The sequence below is a fragment of the Pelobates fuscus genome, chromosome 8 (assembly GCF_036172605.1).
Source record: "Pelobates fuscus isolate aPelFus1 chromosome 8, aPelFus1.pri, whole genome shotgun sequence".
Taxonomy (NCBI): domain Eukaryota; kingdom Metazoa; phylum Chordata; class Amphibia; order Anura; family Pelobatidae; genus Pelobates; species Pelobates fuscus.
In genome coordinates, this window is record NC_086324.1 from 15,521,783 (window position 1) to 15,539,535 (window position 17,753).

The following is a 17,753-nucleotide window of genomic DNA, read 5'->3' on the forward strand; positions in this document are numbered from 1 at the left end:
GAGATCGTGTTTAGTTTTCAAATATTCAAATGTATCTTGAGTTATAGATGTTATTATTACCCAGCTCAAAGAGTTGGACTTGGCGGCTGTAAAACCTGCAACCCTGAGATTTTAATATCAGTGGTGTATTAACCAACTGAGTTAACTATACATTCATGTTTTAGTGTATACACAAAAATATCCACACTAGGTTTAGTTATGTTTGAATCAGGAGAGGTTACACATTTTAAAAAGAAAAGAAGTGGTATTGCATATACATATATTAAACCCATATGTTTAACATCTATAGGGGAACAACTATAATATCAACACTAAACTTTAAAAATATATTATTACTGTGGAAAGTAGTTGAGCACGCTGCTTTTTGAGTGAAAGTGGATTGTACACAAAAGTGTAATCAAATAATAGCAAGCTCAGTAAAATGACTTAATGTTCCATTGTATTTCCAATGAGAATCAATTAATACCAAACATTTCATAAAACAATTCATACAAAATCATTTATTTCACATGACCTAATGCAGGTGAAAATGATCCCCCACTCCATCAGTTAAACTATATTTTCAAATAATGGTTTTTTATTCTAACCCTTGATAAAACATTATTTCTTTACATAGTGGCATATGCCTAACGGATTACTTAACTGAAGTCATAACACATATATGTATCTGCCTGTAAACAATTATTATGATTTTATGTGGGCTTTACAGATAATCTGATTTACGTATCAAGCCCAGAGTGATCTAACTTTGTTTTTAATACCTATTTGGTTTCTGGATGGACCATTTTAGTAGAATAATTTAGTATGCAGCTTTTAGGCAGACTGCGGCCACAGAATATATGTTCGTTGTGTACCCAGATGGACAGCCGGGATAAAGCCTTCACTGATCTCTCAATATAACCAACATCACTTTACTATCATAGCATCTTCTGTTTGGGGGTAAGAATGTCAGATTGTACTATTTTATCCTGTTTTCACGTATTCTTACAATTTATAAAAAATCTGTTATATCAGAGGTACAATATTGTATTATTCTGTTAAGGCTTTAGTCATTGTAAATGTGTTTGCCTCAATATATTACTGAATTAAAGTTTCTAAAGTGAAAAGTGAATTCTAAATCTTGCAATGGTTGTCTAACAGGATTCTGACTAATTCAGCAGGTTAATGGGAATGTAAAGGACTTTAAATCTAATGGGCATTTTTATAAACCGAGTTGCCAAATATATATCAAATTATAACTAGCAGAATTTACAAATGTACTCAAAGAGTTAAACTCGTTGTGCACTGAAGCTAAACAAGGAATGATACAAATTAGGTTGGCTTTATGAACAAGTAAACTGCTGTAAACAAGAGGATACATTCACTTGGTTTCATATGTGTATTAAATGGAATTTGTTTAACCCCTTAAGGACACATGACATGTCTGACATGTCATTTTTCCCTTTTATTCCAGAAGTTTGGTCCTTAACCCCTTAAGGACACATGACGTGTGTGACACGTCATGATTCCCTTTTATTCCAGAAGTTTGGTCCTTAAGGGGTTAAGGGGTTAAATGAGAAGAAAACCATGTTTTTAACAGAAAAATGAACACCAGTGTCATGCTGAATGTGCAGCAATCAGACAATTTATCACTGGGAAAGCCTATACAACAGGCTCAGAGTTTTATACATGTGAAGGGACTAGACATTAGCAACAGTATACTCATCACGTAATCTCACTGGATTCTATGAGTAGAGAACTGTTTATCTCTGGCAACTGAATAGCAGCTTTCTCACTGTATTCTATTTAATTACTAAAGAGAAATATTTATGGAATTGTAGAATTCAGCATTATATGACACATCTGTGCAACAATGTTTTAACAATTGTTTTTTTTTTCGGTAACTAGTGATTTGACCAAATACTTAATTAGAATAGTAAAAGGCTATTGTGTATGGTTTTGTTTTTTGAATACCTTAAAAAACAATAACATACATAATAGCCTTTTTCAAGTACTAAATCATTTTAATAGTAAAACTCCATCAATGTTAACATAAGGAACATTCCTTTAGATCTTAGAATTCAGATCTTTCTCTCTTTATTGATCAAAGTGACACATTCTAGTAATCATAAATAATCTTAAATACAATCTGTGCAGTTTGTGAGATTCTGGCAAAGCAATGTGGGATAGATATCCCCCTTATCCTTGGACTAATTGCTGCCAGTGTTACTAAGATGTATGAGAAAATAAATACTTTTAAATAAGAAATAAAAAAAACAACCCAACATTTATAAGCACAACTATAAGTGCTATATAAATAAAGGATATAATGTCAGGTAAGATCCATTTGGCCCATCTAGTCTGCACTTGTGAAACATAATTCTTACATTTATTTTTGTATAGTAATACACATTTTTACAGTATTAATCTACACTACTACGACCGGGAGGTTAATCCAGGGATATAGTGCTTTTCTCATTCTCTTATTTTCATAACATCAGTGCACTACTGATCATGCACTACTTGGCAAGGCCTGAGGCAGATAAGGCAGATATATATTGTATCTATGTTGTTTGATTTTAATAGTTATTCAAAGTGAATATCACGTTTTAGGCCACAGAAACCAAACATGAAGCCTAGCTGACTTAGATCATTTTTCTAATTCGATGGTTTTGACTTTTAAATCCACTTTGAATCTCACTTTCGTGAATAGCCCTGTAAATGTGGCTGGCATACATCGCTCTAAAATAAAAATAAAAATTATCAGATCCTTCCTTCAATGAACACTCAAACATGAAAAATTCATTTATTTTATTTAATGTTAAAGTGTGTTCTTTAGTACTTTTAGATTATGCCAACACTTTTAAAACAAAATTCTGCCGTTTAACCCACTGGTAACGCTGCACTGGCCATTTTTCAGATCACTGTCCCGCCTAATGGTACTCATAGAGAATAACTTGGGGACTACTGCACATGTATTGCAATTGCTGTGCTCATTTAATGCACTAAATCCAACGAGAAGCATTCACTGCATTTGGCAGCCTAATGCTGGGTGTGGTGACACTGAATGTGAAGAGTTTTAATAATTGAAAGTCTTTAGTGAAGAACCCGAAAGCCACTACAAGTGATCCCTGTCCTCAGCCGATCAATGATGTCCTATGTTGGACAGATTGTTAGCTTATTAATATGAAAATGTGATTAGTGCATGATCAGTGTGGCTGTTAAACTGCTGGACTAGGAATCAGAGGAGAGCCTGTTTGAAACAGTAACGTGCCTTTAGACTTATTACGATGAGCATAAGTGGTGCTCTCCTTTTCATTTTTTGACCTCCACCATCAGTATTATAGTAAAAAGTACAAATATGGAGTCCATAGCAAAAGTATAAATATGGAGTCCATAGAAAAACTATAAATATGGAGTCCATAGCAAAATTATAAATATGGAGTCCATAGCAAAAGTATAAATATGGAGTCCATAGCAAAACTATAAATATGGAGTCCATAGCAATTGTAATCACAAAGTAGCAATCTGCGTGGTTTCTGTGTCTGCTTCAGAACAGTTGTAGAAGCTTGATACACTGTAACTACTTGTGCAGTTATGTCACTCACCTCATGTAGTTATCCCAGTGGTCCCCATCCCCACGTTCTGACTGTACATCAGACACCCCCTGCATCCTCCAATCAGCAGACACATCTTCAGCTTTCTCAGGTCTGTTCTTATTGGCAGGAGGCTTCCAGGCATTATTCTGGGGTGTGGCAGCTTGGACACCACTGACGGAGGAGTCTGATGAGAAAGCAGACAGACAGGCATAAGCTACCCTCAGTCAACTAACCTAAATGAGAATATGTAGAGCACTGAACTGAAACATACTTACCAATAAAAGGGGCCGATCTTCACCCACGCACCCCTGAGTTGATCATCATAAGAGAGGAACTACAAGAACAACCCTAGATGAACAGGGATTACCTCCCTTTAAATATATCAGCAAATTTCTTTGCAGCTTCCATAGTCAACCAACATAGTGGAATGTCAGCTCTTGAGTCCGTTAGGCAGCCACAACAGTGGCGTTCATGCGAGACCATAGAAAGCACACAGTGTGTGATGATCATACATCGTATAAAAGAAATAAAAATCAAAATAAAATAATCAGCAACACACAAAATGACCTTTTTGCAAACAGGAACCCTTTTTGTCTAATTATGCTTAACTCATTCCTGTTTGTTAAAAACATCTGAAATATGTCTTTACTGTCTGAGCAGTCTTTGTGGGCAGGTGAATAGGCCTTTATTTTAAATACAGAATATCACACTGTAATATTAACACACATGGAATATCACTCAAGAATGCATACATCAGAGTCCCACAGACAAAGCTGAATTAACACACTGGTGCCATTTACTCATTCACACATATACACAATTATTCACATATATGCTCAATCATTCACACGTACATTAAAGAGTAGCCGAAGAGCACATACATCCTTAGATTTCTCACTGTTGTTTCTACATAACATAAATACCAAAGCTGGATGCAAACACTGCCCCTGTTCTGGTGCAGAGGACACTGGGTTTGCTGGGACTGAGGAATCTCTTCCATCTTACATTTAGTTTCATTGATAATATAGAGTTTGGGGGTGAGGGGGAGGAATAGACCTCTCTTTTTCTACTATCTCCTTGTTCTGCAGTGTAGTTGATAAAAAGCATTGAATACAAACGTGTCTGTAATGGTTATTTAAAACTATGTAGAACCAGACAACAGAAGAGGATAGAGGATTTCCCAGCCTAACCAACGATTAGGGTACCAGTAAACCCTAAAAAAAACTCCAGTAGAGGTACAACTGGTAGAAATCTAATGAACATTTGTGGCAGGGTTATTTTTACAGGATACCAAGCCCCACAAGCTAAAAAATTCACAAATCGAGGGCAGATTAATGTAATTTCCATGAGACTTTGAACATTGCTGATTAAGCAAGGCATAGTTACCTCTGATTGGTATTTTCTAACTAAACGACAAGTTTGTAAGAGTGGACCAGATTAAGATAACTTGAGGATGAAAACCAGTAAGTGACCACCTATTTTTAAAAAAAACCTTTAGCCTGGAAAGTGAGGGTTTCAACTCAAAAGTGGCTTTTACAATCAGAGACTTCAACAGCTTTCATACAGATGAGCACAAGTCGTATTTAGCCCCTCAGGGTTGTCCGTGCTGCGACGCAAATATGAAACCATAGTCAGACGCTTATCCGTAGAAACGGTACCAGAATGACAAATTCATGTTCTCCTAGTAAGAGTTTTCTGGAATACAATGGGTTGCCTATTGCCTTGTCCATCTTCATTATTGATTAATGTTTTTTTTTTTGGTCTCTGTGCTATTTTATGGTGCTGCTCTGTGGTGTTTTAATGTTTGCTAAACACAAAGTCCCCATTTTCTTTGTATTCTGTATTATAGATATGAAACTGAAAAAGCCCCAGAACAAAACAGTGAAATGTGCCTGAAAATCCAGTTTCTCTGAATTGCTAAATATTAAGCCGGGCAGCGCATCTCTCTGCATCTTGCCAGTAAAATGTTTGGCTCTGTTATAAGAACGTGCTTTCCACATTCATACAGACTGACAGAGAGTTTGAAGGGCTTTGCTACAAAGTTACATGTCTTGTGTGCTCTAGAACCTGTCTTACACTAATATAGAATGAAAACGGCAGGTAACTTTTTGTTTGCATATAAATGGGATAAAGGAATGGATAGTAGTTTTCAAACATCAGAAATGTATGGCTGTACAATTATAAAGACTCAAATTAAAGCACTGTATCACCCCTCAAATAAAACGTGATTAGTATTTAGTGCCATATCATCTTACACTAATTTCCATTAACATAACATGATTTAGTGCAGACTAACATGGGCAAAGAACAGACAACGCTAACTTTTATCAACTATATTCCCCATGATACTAATTCTAAAATCTACAGCTCCTCATCCAATCTTTTTGTTTTGTAGTTTTCAAACATATGCAATTCCAAATGTAGCCAATTCAGGTGAAGTACATTACACTACATAAGGATATTACACTATAGAGTCAGGAACACAAACATGTATTAGCCCCACATGTCCTCCTAAATATAGTAACATTTTACTTTTGTTCAAGTCTGCAGCTGCTGGCTTTGTCCATGAGCTGCCTGCTCGGCTGACATCAAAAGTGGAAATCTGAGCCAATCACAATGCTTTTGCATAGGATTGGCTGAGACTATCAAGGAAGTAGATCAGGGGCAGGGCCAGCTCAAGTCAAACACAGCCCTGGTCAATCAACATCTCCTCATAGAGATGAATTGAATCAATGCACCTCTATGAGGAAAGTTCAGTGTCTCCATGCAGAAGGAGGAGATAATCAATTGCAGTCACACTGTGCAGCACTGCCCCGGGAAGCACCTCTAGCAGCCATCTGAGGAGTGGCCAGTGACGTTATCTTAAGGCTGTAATTTAAACACTGCATTTTCTCTGAAAAAAGCCAGAAGGGAACGATTCTACTTACCAGAACAAATACAATAAGCTGTTGTTGTTCTGGTGACTATAGTTTTTCTTTAAGAAGCTGGCTACAGGAGCATATATCTGTGTCTTTAACCCCCTAAGGACCAAACTTCTGGAATAAAAGGGAATCATGACATGTCAGACATGTCATGTGTCATTAAGGGGTTAAGTAGGTTATTTGGAAAGAATGGTCAATATTGCATATCAGGTTTATGGGATTCTTTGTACACACGAGTGAAAGGTTAAAAGACTGTACGAAAATATTACGCCCATTAAGTGTCATGATCTGGCACAAGGGTCACTGTTTGAAGTAAGATCGGGTCAAAGGCAAAGTACCACTAAAATAAGGTAATAGCATATACAGTCTGTTGAGAGCAATCTGTGTCCAAGTTAAAATATTGTGGTAGTATGTTATTACTTTAATATAAACGTACACATTTTGTGCATAGCCATGTGTAAATACCGACCTGGAGCCAATGTAACTACCCAATCAGAATCGAATCCCAGCATTTCAGAAAGCTGGGTGATGCCAGAGCAATCTGCTTATGTTATTTATTTACATTGTATACAAACTAGATACTGCTTCCCTTTGCAACAAATACTTTGATATAAATAATTATTTTTTTGTGATTGAGCACCCCTTCATAATATTAGTTTGGTGATTGACACAATCGGCTCATGCCTGTTAATGGCAGGGTTTGTGTGCCATTGTCTACATTACAACATGTGCCTGTGTGTACAAGGTATGGCTATTAATATAACATAGAACAATTTAATTGCTTTGATACATAGGGCCTAATGGAGAGTTCAGTGGTGCAAAATGGAATTCAGAAGCATGGTAACATTCCAATGTAAATTTTCTAATTTTAATGGATTCGGATTTTAATTTGTTTCAATATTTTCTTTTTGTTTCTTGGCAGCATTTACGATATGCAGCCATGGATAGATACATAGGAGATGGTTGACAGTATTACAGCAGAGAGAAGAATTGTAACTCACTGGACAACAACATCAATTTAAACAAGAGATTGGCATATTGAATATGCTGATCTTACCTGACTTGACAGAGCAGTGGATGTGCGATTTGGATTCATAGAACACCCAATCGAAGCCAGCTTCCACGGCCAGCCTTGCCAACATCCCGTACTTATTGCGGTCTCGGTCGGAGGTAGTGATGTCCACAGCACGACCTTCATAATGCAAGGATTCCTCTGAGTGGTGTCCATCCTCATCCCACCCTTCAGTCACTCGAAGTTTGACACCATGCCACTGGTTCATGACAGAAATAGCCAAAGAGTTCAGCCGGTCCTTGCAGCGCTGTAACCAGAAAGACAAGAGTATGTGAAATTACTAGAACCACAATAATCTGTAAAGCGCTGCGGAATTTGTTGGCGCTATATAAATAATAACATAATAATAATAATCTTTCCATCCAAAATTAACTGACAAATAGAAAAACATGGCATGCATTTAAAACATTCTTGTCAATTTCGGAATGATTAAAATATTTATATAATTGTGATTGTAATAGAGAAAATAACCTGCTGTAGGACAGGATACAGTTTGATTGTTAATGTGAGATATACACATAACGAGGAATGTAAATTGGTCATTAGTAAAGATATTTCACACTTCCTCTATGGGCAATTCTGAAAATCCTTCTGAGAACTGTTTGCAAGCAATCACCACTTTCCCTAAAGAACGAAACCATTACCCAGGGGCCCACAAATCACAGAACAAAAACAGCGTTCTCAAACACAGGTAGTGGTACATACAATTATAATTGCTTAGGTAAATACAAGTGTATATCCTTATTTAAATAAGATATCATAGGAATATATTACAAAGTGTTCCATTTGTTTTTGGACCATAATTCTGATGGCATTCAGCGAGTGTAGAGCAGGAAGGCAATACCTGAGACAGATGATATCTTATGATTGCATGGCCTAGTGTTAAATATCACTTGGTAGGAATATGTCTACAGTAAAATGTGCATTCTTTTTTATCTGGCTCAAGGGATCTTTGGTTTGAGCCAATGCCAGCCAATTCACGAGCCTTCTTCTGTCCTCATGCAGCTAAACGTATTAAATATTAAAGAGCATATTAATATTTCATCCCATGTGGTGATGTTTACAAACCAAAACATGGTAAAGAAACAGAAAAGGAAGAAACAAACATCCCTAATTCTTCACACTGTCAGTAATGATGAGACCTGGTCAGTACTGCTAATGAAAACGCCTGTTTCTAGAACACCCAAGACATGCATTAACTACCCTCCGGGTATATTTTAAGGTTTTTTTTCGCTAAACTGGTTACATGGTGACAACGGAGTGGTCACTACAAGAGAAGGAAAAATCAAATGTTGGATAATGTTGAATTGAATTAATGATTTCCTGTGGGACTTCTGTGTCACATGACTGAGTTTTACTCGGTCAGTGCCTTGGAAGCGCCTCTAGTCGTCAGTAAACTAAATAAGGTCAGATGATGCTCTCAGCCAATCAGTTAAGCCTATCCCAGCAAAGGCTAATGCCAGCATAAGCAGCATAGAGGAGCTGAGCTGCGAACACCTAGAGTCCCTCTTTCCGAATTAAACAGTTTAATAAATAGTATATTAACAACGAACTGTGAGGCAGCACCAGAGGACTCCAGGTACCAAAACCACTTCAATGAGATGTATGGTACATATATGGCTCTTTAATGTTGAGCATTAATTCATAATCCCTGAGGCTGAATGTAAAACTTGTCTGTGGCATTAACCAAGTGATAGAACAAGGGTGTTTAAAGGCTGGCAGGTAGCACAGGAGATTTAGTCAAATAGCAGCCAGGGACACCTTTTGGCCATCTTTGCCTTACAGATTTGCATGTCTCCCAAAAAACAAAATGATAGAGACCAATTGTGACAAACTATATCTCTCGTGCCCAGAAAAAGATATAAACTGTGCCAGCAGAAAGAGAAGGAAGTGGGTAGAGAAAAGGGAAACATTAAGGAAAAGGTTCTGATCTGAACCTCACCTTTGCACACAATCTTATCTAGAGCTAGGCAAAGTACAGCAGCGCTATGCAAACACAGCTGCATCAGAATGGCATTCTGCAATGTGATAAGACATGAGATACTAAGTGTCCTGCCCAACATAAACTGCACAACTAACAGATACAAATTCTGGGCAGAGAATGTCTTGCCTGATCCTTAAGACTTAACACTTTGAGAGCCAGAGCACCTAATGCATTGATCAACCTAAATACCTGAAGGGAATGGAAATATGCATGGATTTCAAGGAACTTAAAGAGAAACTCGAAGCACGTTAACCAGTACAGCTCGCTGTAGTTGTTATGGTGCAAAGAGTCTGTAGGCACCGTCACGGCATTTTGCGTTAAACAGTGAGCAGTGTGAGAATAACTAAAGCTCTCAGAAGGCCCACAGTCCTACCTAAAGCTACTGGCATGACTTTAAAGGAAACAGTTCTGAACAAAGTTGTGTTGACATTTGCTTCTTATACATGGGCTGCAAGATTTTAAAAGTGCCGTTTGACAGCATGTTTTGCATGTAATTATTTCTCTGTTAATGTGGCAGGGGTCTAATACAGTGAGGGAGATTTGGTGGAGGTCCATTTATGAACCACATATAGTTATAAGGCAAGACATCATACCATTTCATCTTTGCATTGTGTAAACCAAATTGCTAGTAAATGTACAGCTAGGTTGGTAATCAGTATAAAGTGACTCTAGCTTGTATTCCAATGACACTAGCATGGAAGTATCACCTATAGCTGCTGTGCCAGTGAGTGAAATCTGTGCACACCAATATACACGCCATATTGCTCACTGCTCCATCACAGAATCCTAGAGAACCTCATTGAACAGATTCAGAGTGGTAGGTGGGCCCAGTCACCCCCAATGACGGGCAGATTTAAATACCCCTGGCTTACTGGTGTACATAACTTGCCACATATTTCAGACTTCAAAAGCTGTTTGAAGAGGATTTTGTGCGTTTCTACATGTTTTATTAAAAATATATATTTACTTACACTGCTACACACATCCTTGCACATACATTTGACCATTCACCCTGACATCCTTCAACAGAGGCAATACAGAGTGTTAATAATTCACACTATTCTCGTGCTGAGCTTGTGAGAGTGTATGCAGCAACATAGCAGTCACTGAACGGAGGCTGGTAACAGGCCCAGGCAATGTGAAAATGATGGGTGTTGAAATTCAGCTGCTGCTGAGTGAATCACAAGTTCTCTACACCTTCTATAAATTGTGTAGTTTTTCAGTCTTCAACAAAGTATTAAACAAACAGCATTTCCCAATGCTGCTTCTGTAAACCATGGTAAAAAAATGTGTCACTACAGATAATATTCTGCTGAATTCATATGACCAAGTAATAGATATGTATACTGGGATACAATGTACAGGTTACATTAGCTATTTGGAGGGGAGGTTCAACGCTTTGCTGACCTATTGGCACAGAATGGGTTAACTCAACAACTCCTACCTCATTCTCACCCCTGTGCTGATTGAGGCAAGTGGAATGCAGCCCTTATGTTTGTTCTATATTTAAAGGCAAAGACCCACCTAGAAACCCCGGAGCCACACAACTCCCGTCTCCATCATTCATGCTTCGTTTAAGTTCAAAAGTCCAACAAGCTCCGTAAGAAGTCTATGCTGAGAAAATGACGGCAACAATCAATACTTTACAAAAACAATTAACTCATTGGAAATATGCGGCAGTATAAAGCAACCTAGTTCAGCCAGCTCCCATCATGCACAGCCAAACATTTTAACTTGTTTGTCCATAGTAGTAGGGGACCTGATCAGGTCTGTGAACAAGGCAGAATTAGAGTTGGCTTTCAGATACAAGATTTGAATTAAACAAATGTGTAAGTAAAATGTGGCTACTGCAGAAGCTCTCGGAAATCAGAGCTGTCAATCACAAATCAGAGTATGTCACAAATACTTTTTTCCACTTCCCACCGTCCTGTGGAATTTTAGCAAAAACACGTAATCATCTATAGATTTGGATTTGTAGATGAACTTTTTGACCTACAGCCCCAACATTGCAAGACCTACAGCCCCAACATTGCCTTGTTCGTTTTGACGTTCCACACCAGCCAGAGAAGTAAGGGTTGCTACCTCTGCTCTAAGCTCAAAAAGGATCACAGAAAAATAAAGTGAAGGTGGAAATGTATAAAGGCCTGGTTATATCTTTCGATTCCCCCTGTGACTGCATGCAGTTACAATCAAATCTTTCATATACTTTAGCTTCAGGGTCAATTGCTCACTTGGTTGACCCCTCCAGGCCATTAGCATCACCACACATCTGAATTATTGTACGATTGTCTTAAAGACAGCTTAAAGGGCATCTGTCATGCCCCAAACAATGTATGCTCATTAGATTGAGCATATGATTCTATTTCTGTATTGTGCTAGCAGTCTGGCTAGCAAATGTACAGAATAAGAAAAAGCTTTTTCAAAGCAGGCTTTTCTCCCAGCTGTCAGTCAATGTCTCAGTGTGCCCACTTTTCCTGCTTCCAACACATGAAATTCAAAAACTGACTGTTCACTTGCTGCCTAATATATCCACCCCTTGACAGGTGCCATTGTACCGATATGGTAAATGTCACTCACTACACCTCTCAGTGGCTTTAATGTTGTGGCAGATTAGTGTATGAAGCTCCATTAATTTCAATGAAGTTGTTATTGCGCCTGGAGTGTTCCTTTAATGTAGTGGTTGTGGGGCACATAGATTGTCCCTGCAAGCTGAGCAGTGCAAACACCAAGATTTCTGAGAAAAGGCAGTGTTTACATTGTTGCTTAATGCCACCTCTAGTGGCAGCCACTCAGACCGTCACTAGAAGGGCTTCCTGGTGCAATCCTGCAATCTTTGCAGAAACAAGGTCCAGCATCTCCATGCTCTGCATTAAAACCCTGAACATCAATCCGCACTAGCCCCCACCGATGCTTCCCTCTAGGGAAACGTTTGATTGAGATCATCAGGGACCTAAAGGTAAGCAAAACGCTTTATTTTACGACTTTTGGGGTGGCCCTCAAATCTAAATAGCCTGTAGATCACTCTAAAAGGAGAAATACAAGTTTGTATTCCTTACATTAGTGTCCCTTTAACATACAAACATACATAAATGTCTAAATGTGATCTTTTACTATCTATAAAGTGAAGGTATTCCATTAACTTCCATTAAATGCCCTGGAGGCACACTTCACAGACATTTTATGTCACAGAGCAGAGTATTAGTAGGAATCTAGTGTAGCATAGAAACCTAAACATGGAAACCCATGTTCTCCCGGACTGAATCTTTGGATTTATTTCTCTATTTGTCTTCCCAAACATTTTATTATCAACATTTCAACCTTAACTGTGTAAACCCTAACAGTGTTTCTACGCACTCTATGCAAGCCCCAGAAATGTATTTAGCTTCTAACTTCCATTCATTGCAATCACTGTAAAAACCCGGGCCTTTTCTTGTTACCCTTTATATAGCCTCACTAGCAAGTGACTCGCTCACTATAAATGCACTGTGTAGTGGTTATGGTGCTTACTGGACTCATCAATGACTGGTACTGTTGAGTATTTAGGATTTATAAACCCTGAAATGTATACAACTGAAAACCATGCAATATTTAGGCAAACACGTTATAGTCACAATCTGGCTACTTCAGCCTGAATTAAACAATATTGTTTTCAATTCACTATAATGTGGCATCTGTGCTGAAGCCCCTATGTACTTTATGTGCACCATCCCAACATTTCGTACTGTCCAGTTTATGCCGTGAATATTAGATCTGAATTATAGGTGTCACTAGAACCTTTTACTTATCACTTATTGATTGTAATGTCTTCACCTATCCTTGATATTTTGTCTTTGGTATTGTCTGTTGTCACAATGTTGCGTGACATGAAAATATGCCAAAGCTGTTGGCTTACATTTTAGCTCATGTTTCAGAGCAGACACAACTATGTTGGTCATCATGGCTCAGTTGGAGAATGTATCTAAATCTACTATTTTAGCATTCATTTTGCCATTGGGTTTTAATTTGCTAAAACTCAGCATTTAGTGAAAAGGGTGTATAAGAAACGAAAGACATGGGTAATTGATACAGTTTACCCCATCAGTACTAACCTTACCCTTCTTTCAGCAGTCTCTCATATTGCTTGTCTTATAGGAACACTCTAAATACCATAAACAACATAGTGTGCTATAGTGGTTATGGTGCTAAGAGTGCCCTGGCGCCTCAATTGTAAGCAGTCAAACCATTTTAGAGCACTTTGACTGCTTACCTTGGGTATTCCAGGTGCTGCTCCCCGTCTCCACTACTACAGACAAGCTCTCTGTATAAGGTAAGCCAAGCAGTGCAGGGCTTAGCTCATTGGCTGAAAGCAATCAGCTGACACTTTCTGCCGAATGAACCAGTCTCAACTCAGAAGAGCTAATACGCAGGTTCATCAAAAATAATATTTTAGAAGAAGGCCGCTCTAGAATGCAGAATCATGGGTAATCATATTTGCTTATTTTACTATGAAAATGCAATATTAAAATGTCTCTTTGTTGTTATTCTGACAAATGAACTACATCCCCAATCTACAATATTTTCTTAGCACTCTGAGGAAACTAAAGGATTGTAAAACAAGATAAGGACACAATGGATCCAAAACGAACATTCATGGGCACTCCACGCACTCTGAAGCAGGTTTCATACCACAGGGATGGATAGAGCAAGACAAGGATTCATACCATAGTTGTGGAAACCTGCCACGTGGGTCTGTACTGTAGACATTGGTAGAGTGAGACCAGGGATACTACTACATATGTGAAGAGCCTGCCACATTGGTCCATATTATAGTCATTTATTGGGTACCACATGGGTTTAATTCTGATCACAACAGACAGAGAACGCAACCGAGAGCGAACGTACCTTGTACTCGCACACAAAAATGTGCATGTTCACCTCATCCTTTGAGTGACAGGTTAATTAATTAAATCTGTGAGCTTTACAGCAATTTATCAGTTTCTGGACACAAATGGAAAATGATGTTAATGTTTACTGTTGCTTTAAATGGTAGCAATCACTGACAGTTGAAATGTCAGTGACTTCTTATGGTAACTTAATGACAGCAGCGGCACCCAGCCGTCCTGAGAAGTGAAGCAGTAAAAGTCAGGTAGGGTGGTTTGTGTTTTTGATGACCTGGAACCAGACCCAGAAGGTAAACATATTGACATTTGGCTCTTTTCACCTAGAATTCAGTTTTTTTGTTTTAATTCTGAGCTAAAACAAAGCAAACATTAAAAAAAATATGTTCACCTTTTCTGAACACCTTTTGAATGGAAAAATGGCTTTAATGTTGTTTGCAGACTATAAATAGCACTTGAGTCCATTGTAATGCAAGGTGCAGCATGCACAATATACCTTATTCCTTTCTATAACTCAGATCAGTGGTTTCTTAACCTTTCCTAGAAGGGACACAAGCTATATTTACATTCATTCATTTACAACTATATTTAAACATTCATGATTTACACAATTAGTTTGGTGATCCACTTTAAGATATTAACATAAAACACTAAAATTAAGATTAAAAATATTAAAAAAAAAATTAAAAAAAATTGCCTGTATGACGTGCATATTCCAACAGATAAGGACCCAATAAAATAGCATGGGTGCCAAATTATGGGTCACAACACAGGAGTTAAGAACTACTGCTCTTTTAGAACAAGGATGGCCAAAAGTGCACTTACCTATTGTAGAACTACACCTATGCTAACTTTATGCTGTCTGATGCAATTAAAGCCTTTATTTTAACTTCTAGAGTTGAAGCCCCAACAGCCACGCAAGCTCTATCCCTAGAACACATACGGTAAACAGTAATTTAAAAAAAAAAATTTTTTTAACCTCCAAGGCTTTTAAAGAGTTGATTCTGATCACACCACTGCACAGATCCGCAACCGAGACAGTGTGTAAATGTCTCCTGTTGTAAAAAATTATATGATTTTAGCTGGGAGCATATTCCGTGCCCCTACCACACACACTGTCACTGAGTTTTATCCACTGAACTGGGAATTGCCAAACTATAAGGCTAAGCGTAATTAAAAGCTGAGCTGGAGAATTTCGCCAAAAATGCAATTATTTTCAGTGAATGAAAGCCACATTGGGTAGTTTAGAAGGAAACACTATACGCGAGAAAACATTAGACAGGAGAATTCCGAATAATACGATGTGAAGTATATAGGTAGATACAGGTAATTTACATCACCAAGCCTGGATACATTCTAAAGATGTTTAGCAGTTAGGAGCGGGATAGTTATTAATCCATACGGTGTAAACCAGGATTTTCTAACTTGTCACAGGCCAGTGAACCAGTGGAAATTTCCAGCCCTGCTTATAATGATATGGACAGAATGAGCAGACACATTAGTAAACACAGCATTTTTTTTTATTAATTAAAATGTACAGATTGACAGGGCAATGAATGTGAATGTGTAGGTCAGAATAATAGTCCTGATTATTTGGGATTTGTGGAAATCAATCATTGCAGGACTGGGATAATGTTAGAGTTTATTGGAAAAAATAAATACAAATAAAATAAAACTCCAACCCTTGGATCTGGGTCACAAACCATGCAAAGTGTAAAGCAGAAATGTCCCAATCCCCATGAAACAGATCTATATTAACAGCCTGTCCCTTCCATGGCTCCCAGTATCAGCTCATAATTAATCCTAGCACTCAGATTGATAGGATTATACTGAATTATTGATCTTACCACATGGCAGATTGTGTACATTATAGCTGTACAAACTGAAGGACTGGGGGGATCCATTCTATTAACACAACTCATTACCTACTTACTGCTTCTACCTTCACCAAATAACCCAGCTCCCTGCCAGGTACCAAGATGGCGGACTCAGCAGCTGCAGCATGGCCCATCATTGGCTACATATCTAATCATTCATCTGATTGGTTACCAAGCCGGGCACATTTATCAGACGCCTCCGCTGATTGGCTGATCGAGCTCCTCATGGGCGGCCTATGTAAACCATAAAGTGGAGAGACTCATGGAGAAAGAGTGTCTCCTGTCTGAGGTGGGTGCGGCCAGGGCCATGCTGAGAGATAGGGCAATGTCTGTCAGATAGAATAACACGGCCAGCTACCTGGAGACACAACTGCTGCATGTTATAATATGGTAAAACACCTGGGGTGCTATACTGCAGCCAGCACAGGGACACCTATCATATTATAACACACACCTATCATACTATAATACACATATACCATACTATAATACACATATATCATATTATAATACACATATACTATAACACACACCTATCATACTATAATACACATATACCATACTATAATACACATATACCATACTATAATACACATATATCATATTATAATACACATATATCATATTATAATACACATATACTATAACACACACATATATCATACTATAACACACACCTATCATACTATAATACACATATACCATACTATAATACATATATACCATACTATAATACACATATATCATATTATAATACACATATACTATAACACACACATATATCATACTATAACACACACCTATAATACTATAATACACATATATCATATTATAATACACATATACCATACTATAATACACATATATCATATTCGAACACAACTATCCTACTATAATACACATATACCATACTATATGACACATATATCATATTATAATACACATATACTATAACACACATATCATACTATAATACACACCTATCATACTATAATACACATATACCATACTATAATACACATATATCATATTATAATACACATATACTATAACACACATATCATACTATAATACACACCTATCATACTATAATACACATATACCATACTATAATACACATATACTATAACACACACCTATCATACTATAATACACATATACCATAATATAATACATATATACCATACTATAATACACATATATCATATTATAATACACATATACTATAACACACACATATATCATACTATAACACACACCTATCATACTATAATACACATATACCATACTATAATACACATATATCATATTATAATACACATATATCATATTATAATACACATATACCATACTATAATACACATATATCATATTCTAACACACAACTATCCTACTATAATACACATATACCATACTATATGACACATATATCATATTATAATAC

The 17,753-nt window shown here is 37.3% G+C and overlaps 1 protein-coding gene across 2 annotated transcripts in view; it reads right to left on the reverse strand.

Annotated features, from left to right (window-relative positions):
• IHH (Indian hedgehog signaling molecule) overlaps nt 1-17,753 on the reverse strand; it is a 59,871-nt gene that overhangs the window by 19,830 nt on the left and 22,288 nt on the right. The window contains exons 2-3 of one of the 2 annotated variants that reach the window (XM_063429294.1): nt 7,557-7,818; nt 3,588-3,762 (exon numbers count right to left, since the gene is read on the reverse strand). In XM_063429294.1, the coding sequence (XP_063285364.1) occupies nt 3,588-3,762; nt 7,557-7,818 (437 nt within the window). The remainder of the gene's footprint in view (nt 1-3,587; nt 3,763-7,556; nt 7,819-17,753) is intronic. The other variant, XM_063429293.1, reaches the window with a different exon arrangement.